The sequence below is a fragment of the Terrapene carolina genome, unplaced genomic scaffold (assembly GCF_002925995.2).
Source record: "Terrapene carolina triunguis isolate 2854851 unplaced genomic scaffold, T_m_triunguis-2.0 Scaffold34314, whole genome shotgun sequence".
Classification (NCBI taxonomy): domain Eukaryota; kingdom Metazoa; phylum Chordata; order Testudines; family Emydidae; genus Terrapene; species Terrapene triunguis.
In genome coordinates this window covers 10,767-25,223 of record NW_020698665.1, presented here as the reverse complement: position 1 = coordinate 25,223, position 14,457 = coordinate 10,767, and the positions used below count along the sequence as shown (strand labels likewise).

Sequence of the window (14,457 nt, the reverse complement as noted above, 5' to 3'; positions counted from 1 at the left end):
TTATTATCTAGCCCTTTCTTAATGATGCCCAGCATTCTGTTCGCTTTTTTGACTGCCACTGCACATTGAGTGGATGTTTTCAGAGAACTATCCACAATGACTCCAAGATCTCTTTCTTGAGTATCAACAGCTAATTTAGATACCATTGTTTTATATGTATAGTTGGGACTATGTTCTCCAATGTGCATTACTTTGCATTTATCAACATTGAATTTCATTTTGTTGCCCAGTCACCCAGTTTTGAGAGATCCTTTTGTAGCTCTTCACAGTCTGCCTGGGACTTAGCTATCTTGAGCAGTTTTGTACCATCTGCAAATTTTGCCACCTCACTGTTTACCTGTTTTTCCAGATCATTTATGAATATGTTTAATAGGACCAGACTGGACCCTGGGGGTCACCACTATTTACCTCTCTCCATTCTGAAAACTGACCATTTATCCCTACCCTTTGTTTCCTATCTTTAACCAGTTACCAATCCATGAGAGGACTTTCACTCTTATCCTATGACTGCTTACTTTGCTTAATAGCCTTTGGTGAGGGAACCTTTTCAAACATTTTGTGAAAATCTAAATATACTATATCCACTTGTTGCCTGCCTAAAAAGGCCTCAAGATGGCAAACAGGGGTTCGTCGCCCGGTGTGCTTGGCACCAATAAAGACACCGAGGGGAGAAAGCAAGCCAAGTTTATTTCAGAGCTCTGAAATGGCACTAGGAGACCAGCATGTCTCAAATCCAGTGCAACAAATACAAACAACTTTTACCTTTTATACTCCAAGTTGTTTCTGTGCAAGCCTTTGTTCTGTTACTCCCTCTTACCCCTCCCACCCCTCCCTTCTCTAGCAGTTACAATTAGAAAAATTCCCATTCGTCTGCTTATCTTTTGGCCTTGCAAGGCCTGTTTACAGCAGCTGCCTGCTAGAAAGGCTGACCCTTACATTTCTGCTTCAACATGTAAGCAGTTAGCACAGAAGTAGGTGAGAGTTCACAAGATGGAGTCTTTTGGCTCACAGACCCAGAGCAGAAGAGCTTTACCGGCTCTTTTGGCCTTCTACTCCCCTGAGTTACCTGGTAGCTATGCCTAGTGACACCAACACACTGGACCCCCCTTGTCCACATGCTTGTTGATGCCCTCAGAGAATCCTAGTGGACTGGTGATGCATGATTTACATTTACAAAAAAACATGTTGACTATTCCCCAACAAATTCTGTTCATCTATGTGTCTGACAATTTTGTTCTTAATTTCAGCCATTTTGCCCGGTACTGAAGTCAGGCTTATCGGCCTGTAATTGCCGGGGTCATCTCTGGAGCCCTTTTTAAAAATTGGCATCACATTAGCTATCCTCCAGTCATTTGGTACAGAAGCTGATTTAAATGATAGGTTACAGATGACAGTTAGTAGTCCTGCAATTTCACATTTGAGTTCCTTCAGAACTCTAGATGAATAACATCTGGTCCTGGTGACTTATTACTGTTTAATTTACCATTTTTTTCCAAAAACTCCTCTAATGACACCTCAATCTGGGACAGTTGCTCAGATTTGTCACCTAAAAAGTATGGCTCAGGTTTGGGAATTTCCCTCACATCCTCAACCAGGAAGACCAATGCAAAGAATTCGTTGCATTTGTCTTCAATGGCCTTATTATCCTTGAGTGCTCCTTTAGCATCTCGATCGTCCAGTGGGCCCACTGGTTGTTTAGCAGGCTTCCTGTTTCTGATTTACTTAAAAAAAAGTTGCTATTACTTTTTGAGTCTTTGGCTAGCTCTTCCTCAAATTCTTTTTTGGCCTTCCTAAATATATTTTTACACTTCATTTACCAGAGTTTATGTCCTTTTTATTTTCCTCACTAGTATTTAACTTCCACTTTTTAAAGGATGCCTCTCACTGCTTCTTTTACTTTGTTGTTTAGATGCGGTGACTCTTTTTTGGTTTTCTTACTATGTTTTTTAATTTGGGGTATACATTTAAGTTGAGCCTCTATTATGGTGTCTTTAAAAAGTTTCCATGTATTTTGCAAGGATTTTACTTTTGGTGCTGTACCTTTTAATTTCTGTTTAATTAACCTCCTCATTTTTGTGTAGTTCCCCTTTCTGAAATTAAATGCTACAGTGTTGGGCTGCTGTGGTGTTTTCTCCGCCACAGGAATGTTAAATTTCATTATATTATAGTCACTATTACCAAGCGGTCCAGCTATATTCACCTCTTGGACCTGATCCTTTGCTCCACTTAGGACTAAATCAAGAATTGCCTCTCCTATTGTGAGTTCCAGGACTAGCTGCTCCAAGAAGCAGTCATTTAAGGTGTCAAGAAACTTTATCTCTGCATCCCATCCTGAGGTGACATGTACCCAGTCAACATGGGGATAGTTGAAATCCCCCATTATTATTGAGTTTTTTATTTTAATAGCCTCTCTAATCTCCCTGAGCATTTCACAGTCACTATCACCATCCTGGTCACATGGCCGGTAATATATCCCTACCGCTATATTCCTATTATTCAAGCATGGAATTGCTATTCATAGAGATTCTATGGTACAGTTTGATTCATTTAAGATTTTTACTTCATTTGATTCTACGCTTTCTTTCACATATAATGCCACTCCCCCACCAGCACGATCTGTTCTGTCCTTCCAATATGGCCGCTGTGGTTTCGGGTTAAGGTCCTGGCACACAGATGGGAAACATGTGACACATTGGCAGTGCTCCCTGCCATGTGACCTGCGTGCTGTAGTTAGAAGATCATTGCATGGCCATTGGCACGACTGTGCGTGCACGCAACTTACAGTTGCAATGTCGCAGGTTTTAAAAACGTAGAACATTGCAATAAGCAACTGGCAAGGAAGTAGAAAAAAGAACAAGGAGAGTTAAAAAACAGCCAGGTGGCAATTCCAGTGCTAGATGTGGGGGAGAATGTGCTCACTGGACGGAGCAGATATCCCCACTCGGGACTGTGAGGAGAAGGATGAGCCTCTGACCATGGGAGAAGCCACCCTGCTGCTAAATGTCTTGTGCGCAGGCGCAGAAGACAGCCCCTGTGCTCCTGGCTGGTGAGTGAGCAAGTGGGCCCAGTGACAATAGGTCTGCAGGGGGCTCCCTGTACAGCCGAGGGGCCTTGGATACTTGATCACTCTGGGTACTAGGTGCTGGGGATACTGCACTGTCTCATTACTATCAATTGATATATTCCCCATCAATTTCTGTGTGGCAGGTAAAAATGATTAATGATATAAATTGAACCCTTCTAAGCCTGTGTATTTGCAGAATTTGATATGTAAATTTCATAGTTTTGACAGTTAATATTATTGTTCACTTGAAAGCTTTTTTGTTTTTCAATTTTTATCCTTTTAAATTTTCACATTTGTGCAAAATTTGGGGTTCAGGTGAAGATTCCATGTCAAAATATACAAAGTAAATATCCTTGAATCGATATTCAATAAGTTCTCAAGCATCATTATTCTATCTGTACATTTCTATGATTATCAATGGGAAAATATGTGTATGGTGAAATTTATGTTTACTGACATTTACTGATAAAATCTAATCCTTCCAAACCTTTGTATATGCACTGGTGAGACAGCTGCTTGAATTCTGTGTCCACTTCTGATGTCCACATTTTAAAAAGATTTTGAAAAATTGGAGAGGGTGCAGAAAAGAGCCACAAAAATTACCAAAGAGCTGGAAAAAATGCCTTATAGTGAGAGGTGGAAGAAGCTTGAGTTTTCTGTCTTATCAAAAAGAAGATTGAAATGTGACTTCATTAGTGTACAAGTACCTTCCTAAGGAGAAAATATCAGGTACTAAAAGGTTCTTTAATCTCATGGAGAACAGAGAACTAAACCCAATGGTTGGAAGATAAATCCAAACAAACTCCAATTAGAAATAATGCACAATTTTTTAACAGTGCGAGTTATTAACCACCGGAACAAACTCCCTAGGGAAGCGATGGCTTCTCCATCTTTTTATGTCTTCAAATCCAGACTGGATGCCTTTCTGGAAGATGCTTTAGCCAAACACAAGCTATTGGGCTCAGGAGATGAGTAATTTGGTGGAATTCCATGGCCTGCATTCTACAGGAGGTCAAAATAGATGCTCTAATTGTCCTTTCTAGCCTTAAACTCTATGAATCTGTGAAAAACAAAACCACCTAATAGCTTGTTAGTATTATAGTGGCACTTATAGGTCTGTTGTAATAATTGGTACGACAACATTTACCCTAATTCTAAACTCAACTGTAAAAAGTAGAAGAACTGGAGCGGCTTAAGAGGGGAGGGACTTCTCCAGGTAAAGGAGGAGCGATTACATGACCCTTGGGGTAAGTTTGTTGTCTGTTGTGTGTGTGTGTGTGTTTATTGTGGTGTGCTTGCTGCTGGACTGAAATATACCATGTGGTCTGTTTGTTTTGGGGAATGTGTGCTGACCGTGTGGGTGCTGAGCCTAGCGGCCTGCTAGGCAAGGCTGAGAGCTTCTTAACGAGGCTTTGATCCCTAAGCCCTTTAGCCCCATCAACTCTTAACCGGGGCGGGGCTACTCAGGAAGACCAGGGCTTTAAAAAGCCCACTCCTAAGCGACCAGAGGAGCTAGTGAACAGCTAATAGGGGAGTTTTGCGAGGGAGTTTACTGAAGGGGAGTGGGAGAGTTCTTCAAACTTAAGCCAAAAACCACCCCCTGATAAAAACAAAACCTCAACAAAGGAACTAACTTCAGGAGTAAAAAAACAATGTAGGCAGAAGTCCAGCAACAGACTGGGGGCTATCCAGTGTAGTGCACCCAATGCAGCATGTATGATTACCTGCCCTATGGTGCAAGGAGCATGTGCAAGGAGTTTCTGGCCCTCAGAGACCATGTATGAGCTTTGGAGACCAGGGTGGCTGAGCTGGAGGAGCTAAGGGAGACAAAGAGGTACATAGATGAGACTTACCGGGACAGTAGAATGGTCCCATCCCCAGTCTGACAGCCTCTATGCTATTGAGGAGGAGGAAAGTCTCAGGGAAGGAGAACATCCAACTGGAGCAGAAGGAAATGATCCCATAGTTAGGACTCTCCTTCCAGATGATGTTGTGGTATCCTCTCACACTGAGGATACCTTTCTGGGGGAGGGAACTCCAGTTATTAGGAAGAGACAGGTATTAGTAATGGGTGACTCGATCATTAGAAACATAAATAGCTGGGTTTGTGATGACTGGGAGAACTGCATGGTGACTTGCCTGCATGGTGCAAAGGTTGTGGATCTCTCGAGACATCTAGATAGACTTATGTGTAGTGCTGGGGAGGAGCCGGTGGTCGTGGTACATGTAAGTACCAGTGACATAGGGAGGGATAGGAGAGAGGTCCTGGAGGCTAAATTTAGGCTGCTAGGTAAGAGACTGAAGTCCAGGACCTCCATGGTAGCATTCTCTGAAATGCTTCTAGTTCCACGCGCAGGGCCAGTTAGACAGGCAGAACTGCAGGGTCTCAATGCATGGATGAGACGATGGTGTAGGGAGGAGGGGTTTAGATTTACTAGGAACTGGGGAAACCTTTTGAAAAGGGGGGGGCCTATATAGGAAGGATGAGCTCCACCTAAACCAAACTGGAACCAGAATGCTGGCACTTAAAATTAAAAAGGTTGTAGAGCAGTTTTTAAATGAAGGGCTGGGGGAAAGCCGACAGGTGCAGAGGAGCACGTGGCTCGGACAGAGACATTCCTATGGGGAGGATCTGCTAATGGAGCTCGTCTATGTCCTAGTAAGGAGGAGAGGATGGAAGATGATAAGGTAAGATCTAATGAGAAACAGTCAAAGAAAAAAAGTCGTATTCAATTACATCATGTAATGGGAGACAGCTAAAAAGTGACAAGTTTTTAAAGTGCTTATATATCAATGCTAGAAATCTAAGTAATAAGATGAGTGAACTAGAGTGCCTCATATTAAATGAGGATATTGATATAATAGGCATCACAGAAACTTGGTGGAATGAGGATAATCAGTGGGACACAGTAATACCAGGGTACAAAATATATTGGAAGGACAGAACAGATCGTGCTGGTGGGGGAGTGGCATTATATGTGAAAGAAAGCGTAGAATCAAATGAAGTAAAAATCTTAAATGAATCAAATTGTACCATAGAATCTCTATGGATAGCAATTCCATGCTTGAATAATAAGAATATAGAGGTAGGGATATGGCCGCTGTGCCATGGATTAGGAAGAGGGATTGATGGAGCCAAGATTTGCCAGGAGGGAGGGATAAGCAACAGGGATCGGGGCAGGGGAGGCAGGAGCTCCTGGGAGGAGATGGTAAGGTGGGGGCCCCCTCAAGGGCTGAGACTCCTGGGTGGGGGTGTGTATAGGGGGTCATGGGAAGGCTAAGCACCCAGAATTGAAATATGTTTCTTTGAAAAATGGGGTTTTAGCAATAAAAAATTGTAGTCTTCTGTGACTTTTTTTTTAATCAAAGCAAAAATGTCCAAAATGACATTCAAAAATTTGGGAAATGTTCATTTTTTTTTTACTTTAAAATAGTGGGGAAATTTCCACTTTGTTTTAGTTTTCCACGATCATCAAGACATTCACTTATTTTCCACTTTGCAGTGGAAAATGTAAATAATTGAAGGAAAATATTGATTTTTAAATCACTTTCTCCCACTCTTCTTTCTTTATCTTTTCTCTCCCCCACCCCCACAAAGAGGAAAATGTTAAAACATTGAGAGAGAGGCAGACATACCCCAAAAATTCAAAACGAATATATTAAAAAAAAATCATTTAGAATTTTTTTCATCAAACTGAAATACATAAATAATAACCTGGAATAGTTGAAACTACAGTAGAAATTCAGAGTTACGAACACCAGAGTTACGAACTGACAGTCAACCACACATCTCATTTTGACTCAGATGTCTGCAATCAGGCAGCAGCAGAGACCAAAAAAAAAAAAAGCAACTACAGAGCAGTACTGTGTTAAACGTAAACTACTAAAAAAAAAGGAAAGCAGCATTTTTCTTCTGCATAGTAAAGTTTCCAAGCCATATTAAGTCAATGTTCAGTCATAAACTTTGGACAGAACAACCTCCATTCCCGAGGTGTTTCGTAACTCTGAGGTTCTACTGTAAATGAAAATTGTTCATTTCCTATTGATTTCTTTTTTCAAAAACACTACAAAATATGAACCAACTCTAAACAGGGACATGAGCACATTGCAAGGGAAGCAGTGAGATTGGAATACACTGCCAAAAGATGTTGCACAATTGACTCTGATACAGACACTGAAATTCAGATTGGGCCAATATTTCAGATGCATTATTGCTGAGCTCTTTCTGAGAGTGCATAAGAACCCTAACTTCCTATTAAGGTCACAGGAAGACCTTAGATCCTCACAGACTCTGGCAATTATAGATAAGGTAATTAATAATAATAATAATAATTAATATGTAATATTGTTTGTTATTATTAAACCTTCTGTATAATTGCCAGAGTCTGTGAGGATCTAAGGTCTTCCTGTGACCTTAATAGGAAGTTAGGGTCTTATGCGCTATATATATCTATATCTATATATCTATATCTATAAACACTTTGGATGTGTAAGGTGAGATTTTCAAAGCTGCCCAAGCAATTTGGCCATGCATTTCCTATGAAATCCAGGAGATTTTGCCATATCTATTATGAAGACACATGGTCCAGTGGTTAGAATATTAGCTTAGATCAGGGGAACCCAGGTTCAATTGCTGCTTTCCCACATATTTTATGCCTCAAGCAAGTCTCTTGGGGCCATATTTACCAAGATATTTAGGCACCTAAAGATACAGAGAGGGGCCTATCTTCAAAGGCACTGATGCAGTTTGGTGCTTAACTCCCAATGGTTTCAATGAGAGTTAAGTACCTAACTCACCTAAGCATTTTTGCAAATTCCACTAGATACCTATTTTAAGGTATGTAAACACCTTTATAAACCTTTAGTCTCGCTGGGCCTCAGTTCCTCTTTGTGAAAGGGGGATAAGGGCACTTCCCCACCTCAGACACATGTTATGAGGATAAATGCCTTCAAGACTGAGTTGCTCAGATGATGGGGGCCATATCTGTACCTAAGATAGTTAACCAAGCTAGAAATCACCTCAAGAAGCTTTGAACCCCTCAGCTGCATTGTCTGCGGCGACTTCCTGTTGAAGAGATGAACGAGCTTATGACATGCCAATAAAATAAGTGTCATCACACCTCTCAACATTGGTAAGAATAATTATGTCTGTTTTACAGGTAAGTAGCCAGAAAGAGGTTAATTTAGCCAAGATTTGCAGAATTGGCTTCTCATATTGTCATTTTCAGCAGAGTTGAGCACCCGCAACTATGAGGTCAATGACTCAGTACCTCTGGAAGCCAGGTCCCTAAAGATCCTCAAGTTAGGCACCCAGTTTCTGAGGCACTAAAAGACAGGCACTATTTTTTTAAAATCTACAGATATGTAAAAGGTCAAGCTATATGGGCACCAGGGTCCCTTTTAGCCTTAAATCTAAGGGTCACAAATTCAGCTGGTGTAAACTGGTAGAGCTCTCTAGCCTTCCCCCATTTGCAACTGCTGGCCCCATTAATCTGTGAAGCATAAGGGGAGCAGAACCTAGGGTTCCTGACTGGGACTCCTAGCTCCAGCAATACTAGATTGAACTCCCTTCTTTAGACCTGCTCTGCTCCAGCAAATGGTGGTGAGAACTCCCTTTGTGAGCTGACTGTACCTGGGACTCTATTTAGTTCATTGAAAAAAGCCTCTTCCCCATCATCCTCCCCAGACCCTCTTTCACGTCCTTGTTCCTCAGGCTGTAGATGAGGGGATTTAGCATGGGGATCACCAGGGTGTAGAACACCGACACCATTTTGCTCTGGTTTGGAGTGGATATAGCAGCCGGCTGGGCATAGATGAAGAAGACCGTCCCATAGAAAAGACTCACAGCCATCATGTGGGAGGCGCAGGTGGAGAAGGCTTTATACCTACCCTCCGCAGAGCGGGTCTTGAGGATGGTGGAAAGGATGTAGGCATAGGAAGTAAATATTGCCACCGTGGTGATGACTATGATAACATTGCAGAGTGCAAACATCACAACCTCATTTACATATGTGTCAGTGACCGAGGCCTTCATGACGGCGGGGACATCACAGAAGAAGTGGTTGATTTGGCTGCTCCCACAGAACCGCAACCGGAAGGAGAAGCTGGTCTGTATCACTCCATTGGCACAGCCGCAGGCGTAGGATGCAGCCACCAGTTGCTGGCAAGACTTCCTGGACATTATAATGGGGTAGAGGAGTGGGTAACAGATGGCAATGAAGCGGTCATACGCCATGACAGCCAAGAGGAACCCTTCAGTAGTGATGAAGAGGGAAAACAACAGCAACTGGGCCACGCATCCTGCATAAGAAATAGTCTGGTTCTGGGTGAAGAAGCTGGCCAGGGCTTTGGGGGCAATTACAGAGGAGTAGCACAGGTCCAAGAAGGACAAGTTCCTGAGGAAAAAGTACATGGGAGTGTGGAGATGGGTGTCGGCACTAATGATGGCGATCATACCACTGTTGCCCACCAGGGTGGTGACATACAGCACTAAGAAGACCACAAAGAGGATGATTTGAAGCTCTGGATGGTCTCTGAATCCTTCCAGGATGAACTCAGCCACTGCAGTGCAGTTTTCCATAGCAGTTGCTTGCTTTGGGTAAAGGGAACAAACACAATTAAAAGGGATCAATAATGGCTATTGAGGTAACACATTAACCCCTTAGTGATCTCTGATTTCCATCCTCAACTAGTGGGCAGAAGAGCTGACCAAAGTTTTTCATTTGCTTCTTCTTTTGGAAATCTGGCCCTGTAAACTCCCAACACCCCTGTGAGATAGGAAAGTATTATCCCCATTTTACAGATGGAAAACTGAGGTGCAGGTAAATTGAGTGATTTGCCCAGCAGGATCTCTGGTGGACCGAGGATCTGAACCTATTCTGAATCTCAGTCTTCTGCTCTCTGGAAAATCATTTTGTTCAGCTTTGCAAACACAATGGGACCTTCAGGACTGTCCTCCTGGTTGGAGGGGCAGGTGGTCAGACTCATGATTGTAATACACTGGTATCGTAGTGCTTTGTCATCTGTGAGGGACCAAGGAAGCTATTCAACCATGCACATGATAATAGTAGTACTAGTATCATGTATCTTCTTCTCAGATACTAAGGTCCAAACCCTTTACTCTTCCCTGTGACTGTCCCAGAGGAACCAGTGCCTCTCCAATGCCACTAGCATTTGGTGCTGCAACTCATGAGATTTGCTGTCCTGAAGCTGAAGTATCGGTTGTGGAATGGATTCTCAGCTATCAGGTGGTCTTCTGCTGCACTATTGGCTAGTGAGGAAGATGTTTTGCACTATGCAGAGATGTCCAGCAGGCAGTTTCCAGAATCTGGGATCATATCAGCAGTACTGGTCCCTGGCATTGTGATAACTAATGCTGCAAATCCATGTTCTGTCAATACTTTAACCAAGTGTACCACCACAATAATTCCCTCCCTCAACCTTAACATTTGTTCCAAGGGCAGGCGGAAAGTTAATATCCACTGAATAACATGGCATTGGCAAATTCCATTCCTGAAGGATTAGTTGGATACAAAATCTCTGGTTCTGTACAAGAAGGAGACCAAAGAAAGGGTAGGCCCATCAGTCAATGAGGAGGGAAAGACAATAACTGAAAATACAGCACTGATCACAGTCAGATAAATGGTTTTTTTGTTTCAGTTTTTGCCAGAAAGGTTAGTAGTGATTGGACGACTAACATAGTGAACATCAGTATAAATGGAGTAGGATCTGATGCTAAAATAGGGAAAGAACAAGTTGAAAATTACTTAGATTACTTAGATATCGTCAGGTTGGCAGAACCTGATGAAATACATCCTAGAACACTTAAGGAACTGGCTGAAGAGATCTCAGAGCTGTTCGTGATTGCCTTTGAAAACTAGTGGAGGATGGGAGAGATCCCAGAGGACTGGAAAAGGCAAAGATAGTACCTATCTATAAAAAGGGGAATAAGGACAACCCAGGGAATTATAGCTTCACTTCAGTATCCAAAAAGCAAACAATCAAGCAATCACACTGTAAGCATCTAGACTGTAATAAGGTGATAAGTAACTGTCAACAGTCAAGAACAAATCATTTCAAATCAACCTAATATCCTTCTTTGACAGGGTAACAAGCCTTGCAGATAGCAGGGAAGCAGTAGATATAAAGATCTCAACTTTAGAAAGGCTTTTGATACTGTCTTACATGATCTTCTCATAAACAAACTAGGGAAACATAGCTTTTACAAACCTACTATAAGGTGAGTGCACAACTGCTTGTAAATCCATACTCAGAGAGCAGTTATCAAGGGTTCACCATGAAGCTGGAAGGGCATATCGAGTGGGGTCCTTCAGAGACTTGTCCTGGGTGCAATTCTATTCAATATCCTCATAAATTATTTGGATAATAGCATAGGTTGTGCGTGGTACCAAGCTGGGAGGGGTTGCAAGCACTTTGGAGGACAGGACTGGAATTCAAAATGAGCTTGATAAACTGGAGAAATGGTCTGAAATAAATAGGATGAAATTCAGTAAGAACAAACACAAAGTACTACACTTATGAAAGAACAATCAATTGCACGAATACAAAATGGGAAATGACTGCCTAGGAAGGAGTACTGCAGAAAAGGATCTGGGGGTTATAGTGGATCACAAACTAAATATGAGTCCACAATGTAATACAGTTGCAAAAAATAAAGTGAACATCATTCTGGGATGTATTAGCAGGAGTGTGGCAAGCAAGACACAAGTAGTAATTCTTCCATTCTATTCCATGCTGACAAAGTCTCAACTGGAGTATTGTGTCCAGATCTGGGCACCACACTTTGGGAAAGATGTGGACAAATTGGAGAAGGTCCAGAGGAGAGAAAAAATGATAAAAGGTCTAGAAAACATGACCTATGAGGAAAGATTGAAAAAAATGGGTTTGTTTAGTCTGGAGAAGACTGAGGAGGGACATAAATCTTCAAGTATGTAAAAGGTTGTTGTGAAGAGGAGGGTGATAAATTGTACCCCTTAACCACTGAGGACAGGACAAGAAGTAATGGTCTTAAATTACAGCATGGGTAATTTAGGTTAGATATTAGGAAAAGCTTCCTGTTAGGGTAGTTAATCATTAGAACAAATTACTTAGGGAGGATGGGGAATCTCCATCATTGGAATTTTTTTTAAAACAGATTAGACAAACACCTCTACGGTATGGTCTAGATAATACTTAGTCCTGCCACAGTGCAGTGGACTGGACTAAGTGACCTATCGAGATCCTTTCCAGTCCAACATTTCTGTGATTCTATAATTCTGGATGGGATTTTCAAAAGAGCCTAAGGGAGTTAGGCACCCAATTCCTATTAGATTCTATGGGAGTTTGGCATATAATTCCTTTAGGATCCATTGAAAATCTCAACTGTTTCAGGCTACAATCATGACAAATATATGGAGCATATTGATAACATACCTGTGTCAAACCTGAATGATTTGGTATGGGAAGAACTTGTAGAATACTTTCCTATGAAAACATTTTTTGAAAAAAAAAAAAAAAAAAACATGAGTGGTATTGTAAACCCAAAGGCAAAAGTTGGGCTAGTGCTGGTCAAAAATTTGAGCATGGAACATTTTATTTTATTCTATATTATATTTTGAGTTATAATATAAAATAAATGAGTTGAAACTAGAACACAATTTTTCCATTGTATTGAAACAGAACATTTTGATTGGCCAGATTTCTTTTTTCAATTTCATTTTGTGGGAAACTTCATTTTTTTTTCTTTTTGTTCCAATTTGGAAGGAAAATAAATTTTGAAATGTTGGCATTTCTCATAGAAGGGAGTTTCTGAGTTTCAAACTGCTCTAGGCTGGGTTTTTCAAAGAGATTGAGGGAATTACAAGCCCAAATCATACTGAAATTCTGTGATGGATGGGTAAATAACAGTATTAGGTTCTCTTGCACCAAAGCCAAAATGTTTGCTGATCAGAATTTATTTTTATAACACTAGGGATATATCCAGAAAGATCCAGCACCCAGAATTGGGTGTATCTACCTCCAAAAGTAAAGAAATCCCTTCAACCTGAAGGCAAAATTGTAGGGCTACATCTAGTACAGTACTGCCAATGTCATCTCCTAACATTAAACAGAATAGAATATTTTCTAGGAAAGTAAAAAGTGCAGTGATACAATATGACCACAAGAGGAGTTCACACAGGGATGCTGTAAAGTCAGCAGGGTGGATTAAATGCGGGCATATAGATAGATAGATAGATAGATAGATATGGGAGAAAAAGCTCATTGCAGTGGTTCTGTACCTGTCAATACCCAGAGTAGCTGAACTTACCTGGAGAAGAAGAAGAAAAAGTCCCTGCTAAGTCTGGTGGTGGTTGTGGGGTTGCTACTGTTGATGATAAAATAAAATACATCTGCAAACTGCTGAAGGATTCATGCTGGTATCACAGACTCATCTTTATATGTGGTTTTGTGAACCTCTGGGGTAGGATATTCCCAGAAGCATTGCATGCTTGTAGGCAATGTCTGGCACCAAAAGATAGGATGCATTTTATTAAGTGAAAGTTTTCCTAGGAGTATATTACACATATCCCAGTGCTGGACTCAGACTTTTCACAAAGTTTGCTTCTTTATCATGCTCCTCAAATTTAGGAAGCAAATTAGGGGCTGACTTGGGATATAGTATACCAAAAGTAACTGTCTATTCTGTTGAAAGTTCTTTTTCTTCAGGGACATACATATTTTTCCTCCAATCACATCTATCTATCTATCTATCTGAGCAGGTCAACATTTTCTGTATGGAAATGTTTCCCTGATGCAAAATCTGTTTTCATAATAACTGGCATTCCCATGAAAAAATTCCAGCACTTGAGAGAGTGGAGAAAACCTACTTTCTCATATTTTATGCTTGCCTCCTATTTTTTTTTCCAGTGGGAAAATAAGAAGAAAGTGTCAGAAAGTAGCTTTTTCCAAACATTTTTCTTAAAAAAAAAAAAAAAAATTCCCATGGGAATACCAGAATTTTTTGACAGGAAAATTTCAAAAGGAAATTTTCTTAGGAAACATTCCCCATATTCTGCTTTGATCTATCTATCTGCACAACTAGCTCAGGGCATTAATATATTCATTATCCCTACTCCAGGATCTCAGAAGGAATGAAGAGTAGACACCAGCCAGAATTCATTCTCCTGAATTCTTCCATCTGTCTGGTGGCCTCCGCTCTGTTTCCTCACCTTCCTGCTCCTCTGCCTCATCGCCATGCTGGGAAATCTCCTTTTCCTCACCATCTCTGCCTCCCCATGAATCTGCACCCCCGTGCTCCCTCCACATTTTGGGTTGGTATCAGGCTCTCTGATACAAAGCTTCAGGCCTGACCAATCTCCCAATTCATAGATTCTAAGACCAGAAGGCATCATTTT

The 14,457-nt window shown here is 41.2% G+C and overlaps 1 protein-coding gene across 1 annotated transcript; it reads right to left on the bottom strand.

Moving 5' to 3' along the window:
- Positions 1–8,708: 8,708 nt before the first annotated feature.
- Positions 8,709–9,644, bottom strand: LOC112120931 (olfactory receptor 12-like). Its single transcript, XM_024220086.2, has one exon. It carries the CDS (start codon positions 9,642–9,644, stop codon positions 8,709–8,711), a length of 936 nt encoding a protein of 311 aa, XP_024075854.2.
- Between the last annotated feature and the right edge of the window lie 4,813 nt (positions 9,645–14,457).